The sequence below is a fragment of the Lygodium microphyllum genome, chromosome 17 (assembly GCF_053477565.2).
Source record: "Lygodium microphyllum isolate KBCC chromosome 17, Lygodium_microphyllum_v1.1.10, whole genome shotgun sequence".
NCBI lineage: Eukaryota > Viridiplantae > Streptophyta > Polypodiopsida > Schizaeales > Lygodiaceae > Lygodium > Lygodium microphyllum.
Genome location: NC_141151.1, coordinates 64,315,129 through 64,339,626, shown reverse-complemented (window position 1 = coordinate 64,339,626; position 24,498 = coordinate 64,315,129). Strand labels below are relative to the sequence as shown.

The 24,498-nt window shown below is 40.9% G+C and overlaps 1 protein-coding gene across 2 annotated transcripts in view; it reads right to left on the bottom strand.

The window, feature by feature from the left end:
- Nucleotides 1-11,159: 11,159 nt before the first annotated feature.
- The window catches only part of D-CDES (D-cysteine desulfhydrase), a 91,422-nt gene continuing 78,083 nt past the window's right edge, over nucleotides 11,160-24,498 (bottom strand). For both annotated transcript variants that reach the window (XM_087697516.1, XM_087697517.1), the window contains exons 5-10: nucleotides 12,775-12,866; nucleotides 12,575-12,670; nucleotides 12,369-12,426; nucleotides 12,176-12,289; nucleotides 11,948-12,045; nucleotides 11,160-11,836 (exon numbers count right to left, since the gene is read on the bottom strand). In XM_087697516.1, coding sequence (XP_087553642.1) covers nucleotides 11,668-11,836; nucleotides 11,948-12,045; nucleotides 12,176-12,289; nucleotides 12,369-12,426; nucleotides 12,575-12,670; nucleotides 12,775-12,866 — 627 coding nt within the window. In that variant the 3' untranslated portion in view covers nucleotides 11,160-11,667. The remainder of the gene's footprint in view (nucleotides 11,837-11,947; nucleotides 12,046-12,175; nucleotides 12,290-12,368; nucleotides 12,427-12,574; nucleotides 12,671-12,774; nucleotides 12,867-24,498) is intronic.

The following is a 24,498-nucleotide window of genomic DNA, read 5'->3' as shown; positions in this document are numbered from 1 at the left end:
TCATAAAGGAAAGAGGGAGGGTAGATTCCTGACATATCTTTCCTATGGTTAGGTAGTCTAAGTGAACTAAGAGTTTTCCTTAAAAAATGTTAAATTTGGGATTTTTTAAGAAAGAGCTAGACTATGACTATCCTAGAAAATATTTTAGAGTCAATGTTGTATCATTTTAGGGGCTTGGGATGAGACATTGCCTTATGGGCAATAGAGGGGTTGATACCCTAGCTCCCCCTCATTTCTCACCCTCTTTGAACCAAGTGTGACATAGGTCTCCTTTGGTTTAAGTTGATTTGCACAAGCAGTTACCTAGATCGATGCTAGATAAATTGTTAGGTGAGCTTAGTATTATTCAGGAACCTTATCATCATGCTATCAAGGGAGTACTTGATAGGCATGTTAAATTTTGAAATAAATTGACATCATATTTTATATTAATTTGATGTTTAAATATTTTAAACAAGATAAGATTCCAATTATATAAGAAGTGAATAATTGCAAGCATATTAAAAAAATAAAAATTCATTATCACAAGCAATGAGATACTTGAATATTCAAATGATTTATGCTCCAACACCTACATATGCTAAATCCCCAAATATCCCTTCCCTGTGTATACTTTACTCATTGTAAGTATACTGCCTTGGCTTAGTCCACTGGCGATAACTTGTCATTCATTCTTGTAAAATCTCCAATAGTCTATTGGTTTTGTGATTTTTCAAAGACTTGGAACTTGTGATTTAGAACTTTTGATCTAGGATTTTCCAAAGACTTGGAATTTTGGATCTAGGACAAACCTTGTACCGTGCAATGGAGTATGCATGTTTACCCAATGCAATTCTATAATTCTTGTGATGTTTGACTCACATGATGTGAAAGAGGTGAGTTCCTTGAACATGTGGAACACCCATTACCTCATCAAATTCATCAACTCTAGATGCAGTTCTTGATCCTACTCCTTCAAGGTTGTTAGTATGTAGTCTTGTATCCTCTTTTGTTCTATTTTGTTATTCTCCCAAACTTCCAAACTAAGATTTATAGTTGATGGTGGATTTGTGCAAGTAACTTCCCTCCTCAGTATCTTTAAGAGACGCTCCTTGATGTGTAAAGCTCTACCTTTGAATTTGTGCCCACATAAAACATACTCCTTTTGTGAGTCAGTGGGACTCCAATCTAGCTCCTTTATATATTTGCAATCATGTTCACATATTCCATTTGAAACTTGTTTATTATCTTACTCCAAACTTACTATTTACGTACATACACAATATTACCTATACATTGCACACTTAACTTAATGTTAGTTTCATGTGTAAAGTACAGGAGGAATTAAGTTGAATAATCAAAATATTTTCTTCATAGTCTTAGTGAAAAATCATATGAATTTAATTAATCTAATATTGTCTTCATAAAGATATTAACATTTCATGCACATTTTCTTAAATTATACCCAATTTATTAAGTACGTGTTAAAATTCATGTTATCCTAAATAGTCTACTTGAAGAATAAATCCATTGAGTAAAGTTGTTAAAACCCTCTAAGTCCCCCTTACTCTTAAACGGGTCCACTTGAAGAGTAAATTCATCAAGTAGTTGTTACTATCCTCTAAATTCCCCTTCTCCTAAACATCACTACTTGAATAATAAATTTATCAATTAAAATTGTTACTATCTTCTAAATCCCTCTTTATTCCTCAACAAGTCTATTTGAAGAGTAAACTCATCAAGTAAAGTTGTTACTATCTTCTAAGTCCCCCTTCACTCGCAAATACGTCTATTTGAAAAATAAATTCATTAAACGATGTTCTTTAAGTTCTCCTTTACTACTAAAAACAAATCTACATACATGACAAATTCACGAAGTAAAGATGTTACTATTCTGTAATTCTTCTTTTGCAAATATTTTCAATTATTTATGCTAATAAAATTTTCGTGTGTGTGTGTGTTTTAAAGCTAATTAATCTTGTTTTTAAACCCTACTAAATCCCTCAAGGAGTCATTAAGCAAAAAGTTATATATTTTATTTTTAAATTAATTTCTCTACCTTTGTCTTTACAAAGTCTTAGCTCTAGAGATAGGTCATGCATTTCATTTCAAAGAATCTTTTTTTGCTATGTAAAAGAATATTGTTTTGTACAAACAATTTATTTTCTACCAATATTATGCTCAATCCAATTTTATAGACCATCTTACAATAGTCTAGTATTTTTTGTATTATATAAATTTCATATTCATATTTATGCAAACTAGAGATAAAATTCCATAGTAGTTCCTTTGATATGGATGGTGAACTCGCATTGTATGTAGCCCATGTTTTTATGTGCCACATCAATAGTTTTGGCCTAAAGGACAAGTTGGATGAGAGACTGGGTGAGAACCCATATGACTAATGAGCATCTATCCTTTTCTTTGATGCAACAATTATGGTTATCTTGTAACTTTGACAATGAAAACTTTGTAGCATGATCAAGTAATCATTAGGTGCATGTCACATGCTTGGGATAATCATTACGTATATCATGAAAGCAAGGATATTTTTCAAGATAATATTTTTGTATTGTCTCTCATAATATTTTTGTCATTGTCTCTCATAATATTGGAAAAAATTCAAGATATTTTTGTATATCAATTGGGTTTATGGTTAACATTTGGCTCATGTAAATTTTTCTTACTACCATAAATGATATTCTTTGGTTTGTTCTTCTATTTGTGAAAGTACATTGCATGTATATGTACAACTAATTGGGAGCAGTGAAGGTAGATTGTGTTCATTAACATGAATGTGAATCCATTGAATTGGATCAAGAAGTTGTATCTCACTTGGAATTCTTGGTTTAGAGCTCATCTCCACAATTGCCTTCATTGACCAAGAGTTGTGTTTGCTAAATAATGTTTCTTGCTACTCTCATAGAATCCTCATCTCCAAAATTCCCTTTGTTGGTGTATTTATGAGAGTGCATGGACTATGTGCACGAAATGTTTTGTGTTTGAAGAGAGCGAGGAAGTCAAAATTAACAATTTCTTGAAACAATTTTAAGTGTAGATACATATGTGCAAGATAATGCCATGGGCCTCTTCATGATGGGTGACATTCAACATATCATCATACATTGGTGATCTTATAAGTTTTTCCTCTATCCTTGTGTACTCAATATCACATCTATTAATGATATTAAGCACATCATCATATCTTGATGATCTTGTAAGAAAAGACACATGGAAGTGAAGATCTATTTGAAACTATTTTCCACATGTGACTTCATTTCCTTATCTTGCTTTTAAAAAGGTGCTTAGAAAAAGGGACAACTCATGTTACATTGGCAATTTGTCTCTCTTATGAGGCATCATTGTAGTAAAAATTAAATGTATCATGGCACGAGTATCCAAATGCATCTTATAGAGCTTGAGTGTGAATAAGTCATCTTATAACATTGGTGTTTCATGTATTTGTTGATAACAAGAAATGGATGGTGGATGCAAGTATATAACATTTTGGATGCACTAATCTTTGGAGTCCTTTGAAGCTCTTGAAGACTTAAGGCTTATCTTACATTGTTGGGCAGTGTCTCTTCTCCAGAAAGTATGGGTTGTGCTTCAACAGATAGTGCTTCACAAGAGAGAAACAAATGTAAGTCATAAAGAAAAGTCAAACATATAATGTTTACCAAGGAGATAGGTACCTTACCAAAATAAGTGGGCGTCCTCATTTACCCAAGCTTTCATAGATCAACCAAAATTTTATGGAATTTATCAAGTGGAAATGATGAATTTCAATGAACTTGTCTTATATGGTATGCCAAATAAAGTTATTTAGCTCCATCCAAACTTTCATGTATTCACTTGCTATTACTAGATCGCTGTGAACATTAGTTATGCAATCACATTGTTCTTTCTAGTGCCTTCAAATTGCATTACATTGTGTACATGGTCAAAGTTACATAGGAATCTCCTAGCCCTTTCCTATCTCATAAATATATGAGCTAATTCATAAATTTGGTTTTCCAAAATTTCCTTTTTATCTGTTTAAAGTTGCACATACCCCACTAAGATTATGTAGGCCTGATGTATTAACAAGAATTCAATAGTCAATTGCATAGCTAATTCTAAAATATACTTTTCCAACATTGTAACTTTGTTTAGAAAGTTCGGTGCTCAGAGATGTAACATTGATCCATCCCTTAACCAAGATCCAGCAATCTAAAGTTATCAAAAATTTCTTTCTAGTTTCTTAATGCTAGAGTCAGTAGTACATAAAGTCCTTGACTTTCTGAATTTAGATTGTTGTGGTGAAAGGGTGACAAGTCGAGGATACATATTTGTTGTTGCAAGTTGCTTTGAACATTTTATAGCATTGTTTTGGTGTTTGGTATTCACAAGTGGTTTGTAAAGAATAAGAGATGACACCTATCCCCCAAGAATAACAACATGGTTACAACCTTGGATACATGTTAGAACCTCTCCTCTCACTTTTTAGGATTTCAACATCATGTTGCTAGAGGAGATGCGTTTGAAGGAACCATAATGAAACTAATGGTGGAGATGTTGCATTCACAAAGGAAACACTAACCTAAACATGAGAAGGATGGGAAGAATATGTCCAAAATCAATAATGTAAAAAAGAAAAAAAGTTGCCCTCCCCCTCCCCAAAGTTAAAAATAAAAAAGATGAGAGAAAAACAAAAGAAAAAGAGAATATAGGGGTGGCTCATGAGGGCCCCTCCCTGCATGAATCACCCATCCCCACATCCTCCCTTTCCCACCAATTTGATCCCTACCCATCTCCTTCCTACCTCACCCTCCCCTCCCCCACAAACACACACACCTCTCTCTCTCTCTCTCTCTCTCTCTCTCTCTCTCTCTCTCTCTCTCTCTCTCTCTCTCTCTCTCTCTCTCTCTCTCTCTCTCTCTCTCTCTCTCTCTCTCTCTCTCTCTCTCTCTCTCCCCGTATCTTGCTTGAAAAAGGATGCTCAAGAAGAGGGAGAACTCATATTACATTGGCAGTTGGTCTCTCCTTTGAGGCATCTTTGCAGCACACATTTAATGTATCATATGAATAGCAAAGGTAATCAAACACATCTTATAGAGTTGGAGTGTAAATAAGTCCTCTCATGGCATTAGTCTTTGATGTGTGTATCGAGGAGAAATGGATGGTGAAAGGCAAGAATATAGCATTTTGGATGAATCCACATTTGGAGTCCTTTGAAGCTTTTAAAGATCTAGAAGCTTATGGTACTTTGTTGGTTAGAGCCTTTTCTCTAGAAAGTATGGACTGTGCTTCAACAAAATGTGCTTCACAAGAGAGAAACAAATATAAGAGTCACAAAGAAAGTCAAACATATATTGTGTACCTAGGAGATAGTTACCTTACCAAAATAAAGGGGCATTCTCTTGCACCCAAGATTTCACAATTAAATCAACCACACTTTTATGGAGTTTCTAAAGTTAGAAGGATGACTTTCAAAGAACTTGACTTGTATTGAATGTCAAATAAAATTATTTCTTTCCATCCAAACTTTTGGGTATTCATTTGCTATTACCAAATCGCTTGGAACATTAGTTGCATAATCAAATTGCTATTTCTAAGACTTTCAAATTGCAATATCTTGTGTACATGATCAAACTTACATACGAATCTCCTAGCCATTTTTGCATCTCTTAAACATATGAGCTAATTCATCATTTCGTTTTTAAAAATTTCATTTGTATCCCTTTGAAATTGCACATACCCCACACCCACCAAGATGATGTAGGTTTGATGCATTAACCATGATTCAATAGCCACTTGCATAGCTAATTCTAAAATATACTTTTGTAATTTTTGTGGAAAGTCAAGTGCTTATAGAGTCATGGGTGTAACTCAATAGGTGGTAAAAGGATGAATTTCAGTGAACTTGTCTTGTATGGAATGTCAAGAAACTTAAGTTATTTCGTTCCATCCACACTTTCGTGTATTCATTTGCTAATACTAGATCACTTGGAACACTAGTTATACAATTACATTGTTCTCTCTCTCTCTCTCTCTCTCTCTCTCTCTCTCTCTCTCTCTCTCTCTCTCTCTCTCTCTCTCTCTCTCTCTCTCTCTCTCTCTCTCTCTCTCTCTCTCTCTCTCTCTCTCTATGTGCGTGCGTGTGTGGGCCCCTCCATGTGACCCTCCCCTTCCCAAAACATAAAAATTGAAAACATGAGAGAAGAAAAAAGAAAGGTGGCTGACACAGACCCCTCCTTGTACCAAATATCATCATTTTCTAAAGTTTGTCCACCATGGTTCTTAAAATACCCTTATTCTTTCCTTGCAAAGTCTACTAGAATATTGATATTTACCCTTTCATTTGTTGAAACTAGCACTGATAGTGAACTATTATTACACCTACCATTGATGTAGTACATTTGAGTGCATGATAATGATTCCACGGAGTCCCATGGCTATCCTAAGTCCTTCCATAATTACTAGTGGTACATCAAGTATACCATTTGTGAATTGGAGACTTCATGTTTTCCTTTTTCGGAGTTGAGATCACTTAATGCATAGTTTTAAGCTTATTTTTCAAGTAGAGTTGTTAGACTGCTTATGATTACTATACTTCAATAATATTGACTATCCTAATTTCTAGAAGGAAAATAATTAGACCAATTGCTAGGCCTTATTTAAAAATGCCTCATAGGACCCTTAGAGATAATGATATTAACAACTATTTAACAATAAGTTATTCAACGTAGAAATGAAAATCAAACCTTTGAAAGGAAAAGCTTCTCTTGGAAGTCAAGTTGCAACCATATTTTTAAGGAACCAAGGTTAGAGATTAGTTGACAGGAGCTACATAAATAGCTAAGCATAAAAAGCCACTACGAGTATTTAAGAAAGCATAAAATGAGCCACTCATCATGCATGCTATAAGTAACCCCAAAATAGATGGAGTATTTAAAATGCGATTTTTATATTACCTTAAAGGACTATGGATCTTAATTAAGGACACTAAGGTAATCTTGGATACCCCAAAGAGCAAAGGGTAAAGTAGTGAAAGAACACAAACCATGTGTAAGTAGGGACCTTTAAACAAATCATAGGAAACCTAGGAGAACAAGTTTTATGATACGTATCCACGATTGGCCTTAACTAAACCAATACCAATAAGGCTCTATTGTTATAAAGATTGAATTCTCCTAGTAGAACAAGGAGATGCATAAGAGGTTAAAAAGTGGCAATGACATGATTAGAAAGAGAAAGAACATTTAATAACTAATTAATATACATATGTAATGGTTTTGGAAAGGTAGTTAATCCTCCATAAATAAATCCCTCTAAGGGTGGGCCTTAGGATTTCCTAAAAGGATCTTATACAAAGACAGAATGGGATACAAGACTATGAAACTTCCAAGCAACTTTGGTGCTTACTATTGCTTGCAAACCAATCATATGATTACTATTTCTAGAACAAAAGAAACCAAACATACTTAAGAGGGTCTATCCAATGAAGAATAAAAGCTCACTACTGCTAGAAAAGAAGAAAAGAAACCAATCATATGACTTTGTTGAAGGGTTTCTTACAGGATGTTTTTAGATCCTCTAAAAGGGAACGATTGAGATTAAAGTCATATATTTATTCCTCCATGATAAGGGTGTTGCTTGGGTGAGTAGCACTTAGTACTTGTATGAATGCATTGTTATGCAATGATTGGAAGTATACACTTGCAATACATTGAAGTCAATTCAATGCCTCGAATGGATTATAATGTATCTTGGCTTAATTGTTCTTGGTTTCTTGTTTTGGTTGTAAAAATTTACTGAAGTTCACGTGTTCCAACTAGAATTTAATGATTTGATGATGTACCTACCCAAGGTCCTCGTCGAGCCTCTCTCATCAACGAGCCAATCCTACCCAGAGTACTAACCAATACATAAGGCAAAGGTCATCCATGGAAGGAAGGTTCCCTCTTATGGTGGCATGGGAACCAATGGGGCTTTTGTTGTGTAGGTATTCCCCATGGAAGGTCCTAAGATAGAGAAGAAATCCCTCATGAACCCAATATATGAATATGGAAAGGCCCTGATCCTAACTGAGAGCAGGGTGGAATCCATTAAGGATTGGAGCATCCAATGATTGTATAGCTATTCTCAAAGGGGGCAATCTGTGCAAGCTACACAAATTATTTTCAAGCAATTATTTCAAAAAAATTATTTCATTTGTTTTTGTGTACCTGCCTTAAGAACAATCCATGAATATTCTATAGTGGGGTAATTAAGGGTTATTTTCATGCATGCTCACAACATGATAGGATGCTTTATTAGAAAACTAAAGATATTGGATGTGTGGGCGAGAACCAAGTGGATAGTGATCTCAATGACGCTATCCTAAGAATAAGTGGATTTCATTAATCTTATGTCTTTCTACGTGATTGTTTAGGACTAGAGTTGATCCCTCATGGCTATCTAACTAATATGTAAAAAAAAAAACCAATATTGTTTAAGGAAAACAATGTGCACGAGAGTACTAGTCCTTGAGCCTATGAAGAATATAAAGATGGTCACACTCTCCATAAATCAAGTGCGATGTTGGTTACTCTTATCCTTGAGAGGTTGCAAAGTGATCTCTTTAAGATGGAGCCTTAGATTGTTCTTTAGGAAGACCATAGAAGCATAGGATCCCTCAGATCAATCCTTTCAAGTTGAGGCCTTGATGTCTCACTACAATGTAGAATTTGAGACCATTGAAGTAGCTAAGTCCGTGAATCCTATGGGATAAAAACATTTTTGCTCATGGAAAGGTCTCCAAGTGACTACTAAATGTTATCTCTAGCATAGCTATAGGCTATTATGGTATAAAAACCCATCACCATGATAGTAGGAAAAAATGCAAAATCCCTAGTTGAAGAAACAGAGTTGTTGAGTATTTGAGTCCCAAATGGAGAGAAAGAAGCTTTCTCACATGTTGCATGTGACTTCAATAAAAAAGAACATGCTACCTTCAACTGTAATTGTAGACAATTGCCTCAAACTTAACATAGCATGAAAGTAGATATTTTTATAAAGTTGACAGTCACAAATGAGAAGCCAAATAATGAACAAAAGCTTGCAACTCTTACAACCACCATTGTAGACGATGTTTGTAGGCTTGGCAAAAGTGATTTGTCCACATCGACTTTGCTATGTTGAAGAAATGTAAAAACTTATACACTTTAGTGAAATACGATTAACATGTAACACTTATTTGATGGATGAATAATAAGAAATCATTTCAAAAGAAGAGAAACGATCGAATGAGGACTCTTTAGCTGGTACACATTCATCTCTATGGTAAGATGACTAGTCAAGCTTTGGAAGGATCTATCTACTTTATGCTAGTCATCAAAATGTTGGACATAAGGGACAATGAAGGGAGATATTGAGTTTTGATTTTAAGATGATAGATTTGATATTTACGCATCTCTGTTGGAGTATTTGCATGTTTCAAAAACGTAATCATTGTCTCTCAACTAATGCATATTGAATAGATTCTAAATGCAATCAAGATAAATAACGTAAGATATTAACCTCACCAATGAAAGTAATACCATTAAAGGATGTATTGCCACTTATAGACATTAACTCGCATAAAAGGCTTATTAAAAGTCTTTATTGTCTATACAATATTAAGCAAAATCTTTGCATATATGTGAGTAGATTCTCAAACAAGCCTTAAGAGAACCATTAGAGAGTAAAGACGAAAGTTTTAATTTAAAATGATCAATAAAAGAAACACATACAAAATCACTTAATAAAAAATGTGTCTACTTTAATATGCAAGTAGATCAAGACAAGTTCATGCCTACCAAAACCCCTTCTAATTATTGATCTTCAATAGCTATTATTGATTGGAATTAGATATTGCTTCACCTAGATAAAGCATTCTCTCTGAGTATAGCAAGAAGCAACTGACAATGGCATTGGCTTCAATAGAGACCGAGTTTAAGCAACATGCTCTGTTGTACAAGCGACATGCTCTACTACTTATGAAGTAGTTTGGCTAAGGAGAAATTTGAGACGCATGGTGAGACACCGAACTTGAAGAGCATCAATATAGTGTCATATCCAATACAAAGAACATTGTGTTTCAAACTTGCATGATAGCATAAAGTGACTTGATATCTTATAAGAGGAAGCTCACCAAGGGTTGAGCTGTGGAGGTAGAGTATCATTCTATAGAGGAGCATTATGACATCTTTACCAAAGCTCGTGGAAGTTATCAACTAGCTTCGCATCTTCATTGACACAAATATTGAGCTAAAAAAGTAGTGCAGCCTTGGACATTAAGGGGAGATATTGTTGGCTACTCAAATGCCCACCTCCCAATTACCCCTCTATCAGAAGGGCCCCAAATTAGAGGCTAATACGAGGGTAAGGTTCCCAATTTAGATATTCGGAATATCCAAACTCTTAGACCAAATGGTTATGAGATGGTCCATATGGACTCAACCGTTAGGGTTCCAAGTATAGGAAAGCATTAATGAAGGTTATTGGAGTATGAACCCACAACACCTTGTAATCGCACAGCATTGCATCCCTGGTCAAACAGTAGAGAAATATTCCCCGGAATATGCTGCTCTAGATCACCATATGTCACATATCTAGGTCAACGCATTGCTCACACTGGGTGGTTGGTAAGTCAAGTTGGACCATGCAAATGTGTCTATGATATAGACAAGCAATGCTCTTTCCAACACAACATAGACATCGAGCACTCGCATCTTCTACACGTAGTCCTACATCCACTATCTGCCCACATCACTATCGAAGCTCATAGAAGCACTCGAGTGGGGCAGTCATCAGCTGATATCAGTTTAGGTAAGATCAGAATCTTCTCTCTCTTGTAGTTGTGTTCACTGTCATCTCCTAATCAGCTGTGTTTTCTTTCAGCCCTCTCAACTCTTTGTAAGGTTGCTACACACTCATCCAGACTGATGCGAGTGCATCAGCTCAAAAAGTGGGAATACGCAAGCGGTTCTGATGTTAATCCTGGTTGTCAGAAGCAGTGAGAATTGTCATCACCATGATCTGCTGAACACCCACAAAGAGAGGTCGCAGATCACACATCTGTCTGGATCAGCCTGTAACCAGCCTAAGTTTATTAAATACAAACCACTTCACACGCTCTAGGTGATATCGTTCATGCTCTTCTTGCAAAAATAATATCACACAAAGACGTTCCATTGTTTAAAGCCTGGGGTGATCATATCATTGTTTCAATTCTCATATATACATTCAATCACACGTGTTTAAGTTTCTGGGTTCTCCTTGTGAACAGTTTTCCAAAGTTGATGGGAGTCCTCAATCTGGAAAAAGAAAACATCTACACATTTTCCATCAAAAACAACTTGGGGCATCTCATCAGAAGAGATACTTGTGAGTCTCAGAAATGGCATTTATTAGAGGAAGCAGGAAAGGGCAGAGCTACACCACTGAGCATCCAAGACCTGCATTCACTCCTTTATATCACTCCCATCCACAAAATCCAGAGTTAGAAAACATAAATAGATTCTTAGCTCATTGCCGCCTTAACCATGTCACTCCATTTGAAATCAATGGCCTCCATCAGTCAATTAATAATTGGGTATGAAATATCACCACGCAATTATTTCCAAATAAGAGATCCAAAAAATTTTCAAAACATCCGGTCCATCTTGACTCCAATATCCCCAACTAGTTCAGCTTTCTGAAGCGCTGCCACTTCCCCATCAATGGCTGCAGTTGCTGCACTTTATCATACATACCCAAAAGACCACCGGTATGAATAAAAAGTATCTTTCTTCCTACCCAGTCTTCAGGCTTTTCCTTCATACTTTTCAGCATCCCAACCACTGCTTTTCCACTGACAAGACATTAACGATCTCAATTTTGTGGCTTAGCAGATGACATTTGGAACATTTAATCACCCAAGCAAAGATAGAGATGCTTTGAATATATATCTTAGTTAGCATACCTATAGACAGGATCAAGAATAACTCCAGTGGCTTCTGCTATTTCCTTGACCACTTTCAGCTCCTCATTTGTACTCATAGCATACCCAAGACCTTTGACCTGCTCAAGTTGTGATGAGGAACCATAGGGTGTTGTCATGAACAAAGATTTTGAATTTCAGCAATAAAACCACACAACCTACTCCCTGACAGGAATGTGTAATGTCTTAATTGTGTTGCTATCAACTTACATCAACAACATTGACAAGATCACGTGAGCTAATGCCTGCATTCATCCCATCAAGGAGTCCTTGTATGTAGTCATAGAAGTAATCCGGATCGTCACAAACTGCGTAAGCATGTACCTATAGAAAGATATAGAGCATGTAAGTACTGCCTGACTCTTGAATCTTCAAGCTGAAACAGGGTGAAAAGTGCTGCTACCTTAGCCTTCAACGTGCTCAAGTGGGAAGCCAGGGCTAAGCCTGCTGTTGTTCCACCACTGAAACAATAATATAACAAAAAAGTGTTGTTCCCCAATAAGTCAATTTAGGGAAAAACTACAATAATTGAAGAAAATAGAAAACAGAGAATTGACTACCTAGACAGCTTATTTATTGGCTAACCCCACAATGTGAGCTTTGACAAACCTGCCACAGGCCATAACAATGTCATCAAATTGAGTAGCAATGCAAGTCTTTTGACTCAGTTGTCCTTCAATTTCTCTGATTGCTTCGACGTAGCCCCTGTATCAGATGTTTACACATTTAAAAGGGTTTGACTCATTCCATACAACACTTCAACGAAATTTTCAGCTTACAATAAATAATGGAGACAGTAAGGAACAAACCATGCTCCTAAAGAGTTAGAGCCTCCAACAGGAATCACATAGGGTGACCTGCCTTCACGAATAAGCCTTTCTTTGAGCATGAGACCAAGCGCCTGACAATAGAACCATAGATTTCAGATGGTCTGTTTAGGGTTTTCTTTGTGGAAACTGAACCTTTTGTTAATACTTCCAGATGATTACAATGCACATCTAATACAATTTCATCAAAGCAAGTTGCAGCTCTCTTGAGAACAAATGCAGAAGCTGAAAGTGGATTGAGAGAGAGAGAAAGAGATCAAAAGAAATGATTTATTAGCATTTGCAAAAGGCCAAAATGACCTATGAGACCATAAGTTACAACAGTCTGTAAAATGATACAACTGTCTGGGAAATAAACAATAATGAAAAGAAATCTATATGCTGATAGTAAAAAACCTAGCTGGTACTATCATAAGGGATGGAGGAAGAAGATGCTGACAATGAAGAAGACCAGTTAAAAGGCAGGCTGGACTGAGAGCTCAGAGGAGCAGCAAAACACTGAATAGGGTGGCCAGAAGGATGGAAGGGATGACCTAAATTGTTCCAGCAACCACATGGGCAGGATGGCTTTATATGCCAGGAGAAAATGCAGCCCTAGAGAATGGCTGTCATGCTGAAAAGCCTAGATGTAGCCTTGGAGGATGGACTGCTGAAACCCTGAACCCAGGCCTAGAATGACATTACGTGCTCTAAAATGGGCTGCCAAGTATGAGAATAGTCCGATCAGCAGAAAGAAGGGCTGAGCAACAACCGAAAACCCTAAACGAAGCAGGGAGCCACTGCCGGAGTTGAATAACCAACCAGTAAAGGAGAAAAAGCCACAAAAAGTTGAAGCTGCAAAAAAAAAAGCAAAAACGGGTGGCATACATGCTGGCAGGCAGACGTACCAAAGCTTCCAAAGGTGCTGGCAAACACAGACATGACTGGCCAAATGTCCTCATTTGACTCAAACTAAGGTTCACAACCAAGAGATTGGCACGAGAAGAGACAAGAAATGACATGAGCGCTAACACCTCCTCTCAAATCCTAGGTGTGACTGATGACCAAAGGAGAAAAGAGTATGGAAGCCCAGAGGACAAGAGCTTGTAGCAAAAGAAACTCACATTGTCGATGTTCAGCAAAGATGAGATCCAGCCAAGGAGTATGACCCCCTCTCCAAAAGAAAGCCTAAGGAGACAGGTAGCCTATTGTGCCAAAGGGGATGAAGAGACCTTCACATAGCAGTGTAGGCCATCTCATGGGCTACATGTTGATGCCCTTTGATCCATGATCTGGGCTCCCTGGGCATTTAAATTGTCATTAAATATAGTTCTTGCCCCTAGTGTCTTAGGCACTAAGTGATACTAGGTTTAGGGTTTCAGTTAGGGTTACCTATGGCGATTAAGCTGTTTGGGGTTTTATTTTCCTATTAAAAAAACACTTTGAGCATCATTAGCACATAAGTGGGGCATTTTCATTGTGACCGCCTTGAGCGTTGTAATCTCTCATTCATTAATACATCGCTTCTCATTTGTAATCGAGTATTGTTGAGCATCAATTTATTCTTTCATTCTCATTCATTCTCTCCTAATTAATCATGCAATTACTTCGCACCTAGGCCAATGGTGGTATTAGAGCCACTCACCTTCATCGCCATTGCCATCACTTGCGACCATTTGCCAACAGCCATTGCCATTAAGTGCCACACCTTGGCCATCCACCCTTCGAGCCATCCCCATTGTGCTAGCTCAAGTTCTTTCAGCAGTTGCACTCTGTGCTGCCATCTTCGCCCATTCGCTCTCAACCACTGTCGTTGCCCTACATGCTGGTCACGTGTTGACTACTTTTGCCATGTTGTGCCAGTTACGTGTTGATTACTTCCCTTCGTCCAGCACTTGCATGGGCCACTTGCAAATCGCCGCCTGCAAGTTGCCGAGTTGGAGCGGTTGTTCATCTCCCATAATCTCTACAGGTTGCCCCAACCAATTTGAATCACGTATCTGCTGATCCTGTTCTGCACGCTCCTTTCTTTTGCATCCATAGCATGCCCATTGCCAACATGCCATGTCTTGACAATCAAACAAAGAGTCAACACCCACATCGCCACTTTTCGATTACAACAATACATGGACCTACCACCTCATAGCCAACATTCGACAGCATCCGTGTCAAATCTATTGTTTGTCTCTTTTTGGTTGACAGATTAATACATTATCTTTCCAAGGTCTATTCAAGGATTTCCAAAAATAGACAAAATAAAATTTTTATTTCTCAACTACACACGCCCCTAATTACATCTTAGCCTCTACTACACATGCCCCTACTTGGGGATTTTCATCAAATCTTCCAATTTAGCCCAAATTTGCCGGGAAATTTTGGGGCTTTTCATCAATTCTAGGAATTCATCATTGGTCTTCATCAAATTTGGGGATTTTCGCTGCATGCCTTCAATTTCCCTACAATTTTGCAAGCAAATTTAGGGATTCTGACAATTTTGGTCGAGTTGAACGAAATTAAAGCCTAATTTTCCCTTCAGCACAACATCGAGTTCTATATGGGTAAAAAATCTCTCCCCAATTTCTTGGAGAAATTTGGGGCTTTTGCAAATTTTGCTTAAATTCATAAAATTCGAGGTGTAATCCAATATTTAATGTGACATTCTGCAACTTGTGGTGACATTTGGGTAAAGTTTTGACAAAATTTCTTGAATTTCTCTTCAATTTTCCAACAATTGGGGCTTTTCTCCATTCAAGCTCAACTTCACCCAAATTTCTTTGAAATTTTTGGGGCTTTTGCCCAATTTCACCTACTTGGCACTTGTAACTTGGGGCTTTTGCCTCAAACCACTTTCTTCGGCCTTGATATGCTCAAAAATCATATTATTTGGCTGCTGCTCCTATTTTTTTCCAACATTGAAGACAATTCTATTATTTTTGGTGCATTTATTGGGTGAATCCACTCAAATTCTGCTGATGTTTGCATGGTTGGAGGATTTCAGCCATTAATCTCTGATTTCAGCATATTTCTGATTGCTTCCTTGATCGAGTAATATTTTATTTCAAACAATTTATTATTTTCAGTATATTTTTCTCTCTCCTCACCAGCAAAACAGCAAGAGAATGATACTTTTTTTTTGGCAATTAAAGTGTGGCTAATTATATTACTTCAGAAAAAACCCGGAATACAAGGAAGTGCTCATGCTCAACAAACTAGCTGGAGCTGATGCAAAGTCACAGATATATCAAATGTACAAGCCTCTCAGGGCAGTCTAGGGGGAATGGGGGCAAGAAGCCATGGAGGGGGGTGTATCGCCATCTGGGGTTGCCTACCTGCATTACGAAAAATAAGTCCTAGCCGCCCCAAGTGCACATGAAATGACAACGGAGCTTCCGACGAGCCCTGGACTCGCCCTACACCTGGTCCCATCAGCCGCGGAGGGAGTGGATGATGGAGGTCCAAAGCTCTGCTAAGGCCACCTGTACTGGAAAACTCTCTCCGCCAAAAGCCTCCTGACACCATGCCTTCCAAATATGCAATCCAGTAAAACTCCCTATGATCTCCCATACCTCAGAGCAATCTGCTGTGGGCTCTAGTACCTGGTGGATGGGTAGAGCCTCCAAACCGACCATTGCGCATGACCCTACCTCAATAATGAATATCGTGTCCTGCATCCCAACCTCATATAGAAGGTGACGGCCTTGGCTGACTGCCTACCAACAAAAAGCTCCCCATGAGATACATCCAAAGCTCGGTGCTATACGGCGGAGGATACAGCATGCTCCTCTCCACACGAGCTACGCCGCCTCACACGACCAAAGGCAATGCTTTGGGGTTTTGAGAGGCTGCTATGTGCAACGCTTACAACCTCCCTCCTGCATTTGGGCTAGCCAACTTCCCACTGCCAATCCTCCATGTACCACCATCCATAAGAAATACGATACCCTCCTTAGGCGGCGCCAGAAGGTCTGTCGGAAAGACTCTGTGATGATGTGCTCTTCCCAGTGCCTGCCACCTAGTGTCTGCTATATGACGGCACCCAATCCATGTCCTCCTGCATCAGTACGTGTCTACCAATCCTAGCTGTGTACTCCAAGAACCCTAGTGGCTTCTTAGCAACCGCAATGGCCGGTCATAGCCACTCTCTTGAATCCCACTCCAGCTCATCAAGTGGCCTGCCCTCCCAGATCCAAAGGTGCCACTCCCTAAGCTCCTCCCTCAAGACATAAGGGTCCAACCACCATGTCTTCCCTTGAAGGCCAATCACCCGAATCCTCCTCCATGAAAGGACAGCTATCAACTCATCCCGCTGCCCTCTGTCCAGGGCCAGACGCCACCCCTCCACGGTGAAGGTCCCAGGTGGAGCAACACCCACCCTACCTACTACCTAAAGGGGGATACTTGCTGGTGAAAACCTAGCGGCCCATACCTCTTCGGGCTCTACCAGCTCTCGTATTGGGGGAGCAAGCCACTCCTGAGGTATTGCAACGTCTATCTCCCTTCTCCTCAACTCCACTCCTCTTTGGCAGCCTGATACTCGCTACAACACCTCGTCCACCATCTTGTACACCTCCCACCGTATCCTGATGGTACGAGCCGGGCCGGTCTCCCAACCAGCCCACTAGATATGGGGGCGCTCGCCAATCAATGCCCCTTCTCGATCTCTGACCTGGAGGTTCCAGATCACCGGCTGACGGTCTATCTCCTCCTGGCAGCTTGGGGGGCTCTGGATTAGGGCCTTACGGAAGCCCTGCCACACACGAAGCAAGCTATGTAGAAAGGGGGATCTGGAAGGGCGATCTGGGCTATCGTGAAGATCCATCTTAGGGACGGCCTCCACTCACCGCCAAGCCTCGGTCTATAATCCCGAAGATCCTCCTGCAATAGGACCTTCCAGGTCTGCCCTCCTCGTGTGAGGCCGTGGACTACTAGCTTGCCCAAGAGGGCCATACTTTGATACTCTAGGTCTATGATCCCAAGCCCACCCTCTGACCGATGCCGGATGATGGTCGCCCACGCCACCTTGGCCCGGGAATCCCTGGAACCGTTTGACCCGAACCAAAGGAAGTTCCGCACTAGGCGGCGAAGCTAAACTACACAGGATGAGGAGAAGCACCAACACGAGGCTATGTACCAGGCCGTCGCTAGGAGAACCTGGTTAACCACCAGGGCTCAGTGTACTAGAGAGAGGCGAGCAATACTCTAGTAGGTCAGCTTCCTCCGAATAGAGTTGAGGAGACTCAAAAAAACTGCTGGGCGGGACTGATGTCGAGTCTCACCTAGAACCCTAGGTAACGAACGGTTTGTGTTGAGCTCTTGTATGGTCCGATTCATACGCTTTGCAACGATATTTTGGGGTGGATTATGAGGGGCAATGTGCTCCCTCTTTATTCCTTTGCTGTCACAAAATGCCCGAAAGGCTTTGGACACATATTTCCCACCATTGTCAGAGCAAAGACACTTAAGTGTCTTATCAGTCTGATTCTCAACCAATGCCAAGAATTTTTTAAACTTGTCAAGCACTTCATCCTTGCTACGAATAGGATAAACCCATATCTTCCGTGTAGCATTATTGACAAAGATGACAAAATATTTCTTTCCCCCTAAAGATAACCTTGGCATTTAACATACATCGGAATGTACTAACTCTAGAGAAGAAGATTTCAGCGAAAGAGACTTCTCAAACGAGAAAGCACTTTCATTCCAGTCTGACTCATGTGTCCCTACTGGCCATGCCACAAAGAAACACTTGCCTACTCGGTCATGACAACAACATGATCACTCACACTAGATACATGGAGGGGATACAAGGTATCACTTTTACAACCTCTGGCAATCACTCTAGATCCCTTACAAATCTTCCATTTCCCATCACCAAAGGTGGTATGAAATCCATCATCATCTAGCTGCCCTGTGCTAATCAAGTTCTTCTTGAGCTAAGGTACATGCCATACATGCTGAAGTGTAAAGACAGAACCATGCTGAAACTGCAATTGCACACTGCCAATACCTGCAATGTCACATGCATAGTTGTCCCCAAGATGGACAACACCATGTCAACCCCCTGTATAGTCAAAGAACCACTCACGATGAGGGGTGACATGAAAGGAAGCACTTGAATCGAGAATCCAAGTATGCATGTCATCATCCGTATCTACAAGTAAAGCATTTGTACTAAAGTGTGAAGAGACAAAGAGTACATCATTCCCACTCTCACTGTCATGAGTGACTACATTCACCTCTTTAATTTTGACACTGCTCTTCTTAGGCTGACTCTCCTTCTCTTCCTTGCTATCATTTGTCTTCTTGCCCTTTCCTTTCTCTTTTTTCCATTTGTAGCAGTCACGTTGAAAGTGACTCTTCTTGCCACAATGATGGCATTCAACATCCTTACCACGTGATTTACTGTGTCCCTTGCTATCAAATTTGCCTTTCTGTTGTGATTTGCCCCTAGTATACAAAGCACTGGAAGACTTACTGGATGCATTGTTCTACCGATTCATTTCTTCCATGAATAGAGCACTCTCTACATCAGCATAAAAAAGGATCGCATTAGAATTGCTCATAGCAGTCCTAAATGTATCCCAACTCTCTGATAGAGAGCAATGCAAGAACGTAGCCTTAAATTCTTCATCAATCAAGAACTTCAAGGCAACCAGCTGGCTGAAAATGGAGTTAAACTCACTCAAGTGACTAGACATTGCTGTATCCTCTTTCATACGCAAATCCATGAGCTTTTTCAGCCAATACACTTTGCTTGCGGCACTCTTCTGTGCATACAATTCTTATAATCGAGTCCAAACAGCATATGCAGAATCCAAACCTTCAATGTTAAACAACAAGGCATCAAAAATCGAAAGCTCGATGGTTGAGCGTGCAAGCTCATTTAACTCATCCCAATCTTCCTATTCCATATCTGTAAGCTTTGCCCCTTTGGTCTTAATCGGCTTTGCCTGCTTCTTCTGCAACAGGATACTGTAGCACTGTTTTTGCCAGACTGCAAAATTATGTGCTCCTTCAAGCTTCTTAATGTGCATGAGATTACTACTGTCACTGCTGCCAACCATGATTTTCAGCCCAAATGTCCAAAAAATTCAGCAAATGCAGGCCCAAATTGTCACACAAGTGACCAAGGTACAAAGAAGTACCAACTAGCAATAAATGACCACGTAGAAGCAGAAATTTCAGATGTGTAAGTAAATTTTCAAAAGCACTAAACCTTGTGCTACAGCACTCCACAACTGATTACAGCTATTTCAAGGGAAAATACATCACAGTACATGAGAAGTCCCAAATTTTAGCTGCAATTTCTGTTGTACATGTATCCACGAGCACAAAATTAGACACGCACAGTCAAAAGCCCCAAAATTTTGTGCTCAAAGCATCAACCATACATCTGCATTGTCTCTGACATGCATAGAACACGCCAATTTTGCCAAAATAGAGCAATTTCAGCAAAACCCCCAATTTTTCCAAGTGCTAGGTGTCCAAATTGCATGGAATTAAATCCGCATGTACATAAAATGACCAAATGGCACACAAATTTTGCCCAAACATCAAAAGCCCCAAATTGCACAAGGTTCGATGTGCATCAATGTCGAGAAATTGGGTAAATTTCAGCCCAATTTATTATGTGCATGAAAAGCCCCAAATGTCGGAGGCAAAATGTCACAAATTCCTGCGATTTCTGAGACAAATGGTCTTGCTCTGCATCACAATCCCCAAATCCGGAAAAGCCCCAAAGTTCCGGGCCAAGATTGCACAAATCTGCACTTTGTGTGATCATGTGCACGAACCCCGATTAGAGGGAGGAGTTTCAAAAAAAAAAATGAAGAAAATAATGTTTTGGATGACGGGTCCGTTGACCCATCAGGACTGGCAGTGCACGTTCGGCCGCGTGGATCCCGTCAACTGCCACATCCGTCGTCGGAGCCCCGCTGGTCCCGTCCGTCGCGCGCCATGGTCCCGCTGTCAGCGCCCCGTGCAGTCGTTAGTGAAGTCGCCCGCTGGTCCCGTCTCCCTTTGTCTGACAGTCAACCCTCCCGTTGACTGTCAATCTGCTGCCCACCAAGAGCTCACCTGTCAGCTGCCCTAGTCTGCTGCCCGCCGAGAGCTTGCTTGTCAACTGCCCTGTTGCGCCTGCAGCAACTGTCCCCCTCGACCTCACCACCTCACGACTTGCTCGCCTTCTGCAACCCGACACACTTCTGACGTCTCGAGAAGCGTGCACTCCTTGCCCGCTCTGATACCAGTTTGTTGAGCTCTGAGACGCGAGGATTGAGACACGCAGTGCTTGCTAACAACAAAGAGTGACAGAGAGTGAGCACGACTTGTGGATACAATGACGATTGTACCTCTTTAGGTTTTTAGATAGATATATATATATATTAAAGTACAAGTGTGGAAGGGTATGTTCACACCTAAGCACATATAAAAGGCACGAGGGCCCTTTATTCCCAACACTCTGCCCTCTACTCACCCATCTAAATCCCAGGTGGATGCCCCACTCCGTGCTAGAGTCCGGGTCTGTAAGGAATCCAACCGACTTTCGCCAATTGATTTTCACTCCCACTGCACCACAGAACACCTCAAGAGCCAGTCTCACTCTCTCCAGCATCAACTCATCATCCTCTATGTGTCAGAAGTGGAGCAGCGGTGGAAGCATAAACATGTGCTGAAATAAACCGCTGAAACACGAGACAAAAAGAAAAGGACACGATACAGATGAGAACTCAAATGTATGCACAGGAAATGGAATCCATATATCTGAACACGAGACAGTCGCATACAACAGTGAGTCACTGGCTGCGTGGGCACTGACACTGGCACTGGCTCCTCTCTCCACAGAGTCTGCAGATGGTGAAGATGATGATACTAACTGAGAAGGAGCACTGAGTATAAATAGGCTGAAAAAGTGGGGAGCAATAATGCTGGTCGGACAGCATTAATGCTGGCCAACTGGTGCATAAAATGTCCCACTGGCATAAAATGCCACACCAGAAAAATACCTAAAATACCTAATAAAAATGCCCAGCCCACATCAAGCTCAGACTCACACATGAGCTGACAAATACTCTGCTAACACCCTCTCTCAGATCATGGGTGATCTGATACAATACAATAGTACAATGAAAAGGGATCAGAAACTATACAACATAGAACCACCAAGTAGAACCATGGATACCCAAGCAGTGGGTGATCAAGCCATCACCAAGGTGCCTCGGAGAGAACCTGATGTCGATGTCGATCGTACCAAACACCTGAAAATAGAGAAGATCATAGCATGTCTCTGTGTCCATCACCAATGTCTTGCAGTAGCATACAAGACCATCCTGTCAAAAATGCCGCTAAACATAGGTGACCATGGATTCTCCGCCTTTGGCCAGACCACCAAAGTGTCCCCTCATGTGAGCTCCAGACGAAAGCCTCCCACTCTCTGTCAGATAACCAGCTCAGCATGAACCTGGATGTCAATCCCAGCTCCAGGATTTGATTCCGCTAGATTGAAGTCGATGCATCAGGGACGTCCCTCTCTGGAACCTGTGCACCTGTATAAAAATATAGATGAGGCGCGGCTGCCCCATCTGAACACCCGCTCACACTCCCTCTCTGGCACAAGAGAGTCGTGAGGGATGACCTCATCATCACCACTAGAAAGCACCCGAGGAAGGGGCCACCAAGCCCTTCCTGCGATCCGAAGAAGAGGATCCCTTCCGCGCCTTGGACTTCACCTTGGCCGGAGGATCGGAGTCGGAGTCTGATGAAGGAGAGGACTCATCGGTAGAGTCAACATCCCGCTTCGTCTTCTGCTCCTTCCTTGAAGCCGCTAACTTCTTGCAGTTCTTCCGCAAATGTCCCTTCTTGCCACAGTGGTAACACTGGGCCTTCGACTTCTTCTTCCCGTCACCCCTCTCTGAAGCTATATAAGCCTCGCCTCCATAATGTGCCGGAAGCCGCCCCTGTAATCTCAAGGATGTCTCATGCAACTTATCATCAGGGGAAGTGCACGGAGGAGCCATATGGAGAGGAGAAGAAGAGAAGTAGAGAAGAGATGGAATTTAGAGAGGAAACATAGCCAAAACACAAGCACAGACTACAGAAAATGAGAGTTCACATGCAATATAACCCAAAATCTAATCAATAGAAGACAAAATCTGCTGCAGAAAGTCAAAAAATCAGTCAGAAACTGCCAAAAACAGTAAAAACGGCCTGAAGTAACAGTCACCCAGCCACGAGAGATGCTGAAGCAGCAAAATGCAGGCTGTAAACTGGAGAAAAATAGGTAGCAAACTGTCGCCAGCAGCTGCAGATGAAAAACGCAGGCAGCAGAGGGTGCGGAGGCAGCAGGCGATGGCAAAACTGCAAAAAACGCAGGCTGAAAACAGCCCCAAAACAGGTCGCCTGGCTACGACAGCAGTCGTCTGATCAGCAAGGGTACAAAACAGTCCTGAAATCAGCAAGAAACACAAATCCTGAAAACTGATACCATGTCAGAAGTGGAGCAGCGGTGGAAGCATAAACATGTGCTGAAATAAACTGCTGAAACACGAGACAAAAAGAAAAGGACACGATACAGATGAGAACTCAAATGTATACACAGGAAATGGAATCCATATATCTGAACATGAGACAGTCGCATACAATAGTGAGTCACTGGCTACGTGGGCACTGACACTGGCACTGGCTCCTCTCTCCACAGAGTCTGCAGATGGTGAAGATGATGATACTAACTGAGAAGGAGCACTGAGTATAAATAGGCTGAAAAAGTGGGGAGCAATAATGCTGGTCGGACAGCATTAATGCTGGCCAACTGGTACATAAAATGTCCCACTGGCATAAAATGCCACACCAGAAAAATACCTAAAATACCTAATAAAAATGCCCAACCCACATCAAGCTCAAACTCACACATGAGCTGACAAATACTCTGCTAACACTATGTAGAGTGCTATATCATCTGCATACTCTGAGTCTACCAACTCCGTCTCCTCTCTCATTGGAAGTCGAAGGCCGTGTAACCTGCTCACATGTGACCTAAGGAAGTGAGACATTGCCTCTGCAAAGAGTAAGAACAGGTATGGGGCCAGGGGGAAGCCCTTCCAGACCGATCTCTCCAACCTAAACTCTTCCCCTCGCCTACCACCTATGAGAACCCTGCTGGTAGCCGATGTGTGAAATGCGGAGACCCCGCAGATCCATGCCTAGGGGAAGCCCAACCTCACCATGGTGCCCTCTAGGAAATCCCAGCCCACCCTATCATAGGCTTTCTTGAAGTCCAGGAGTAGTATGGCCAGTCCTTGCCAAGTGTGCTGAGCCCACTCTATCGCCTCAAAGAAGGTGAATACATTGTCTAGGATGCTCCTATCCTGGACAAAGCCTGTCTGTGTGTCATGAATGATGTCTGGAAGCACAGGGCGTAGTGGCCTACCAATCATCTTTGCCAGTGCCTTATAGGCCACTAACAATAAGGTGATCGGTCTCCACTGGGAAAGCTCCAATCAGTCTCCCCCTTTGGGGAGAAGATTGATGAGGCCTGCCGAAAGACTCCCTCGCATCTGTCCTGAAGTGAAAATCTCCTAAAAGGCCATCGGTAAGGGGTCCTTCACCACCTCCCAATAGGTAGTGAAGAAAGCCTTAGAAAGGCCATCCTCTCCCGGGCATTTCTACCCGTCTTGTGTATGGAAAGCCTCCTCTAGTTCCTTCTCTGCGAAGGGGCCTAGGAGGGAGCTT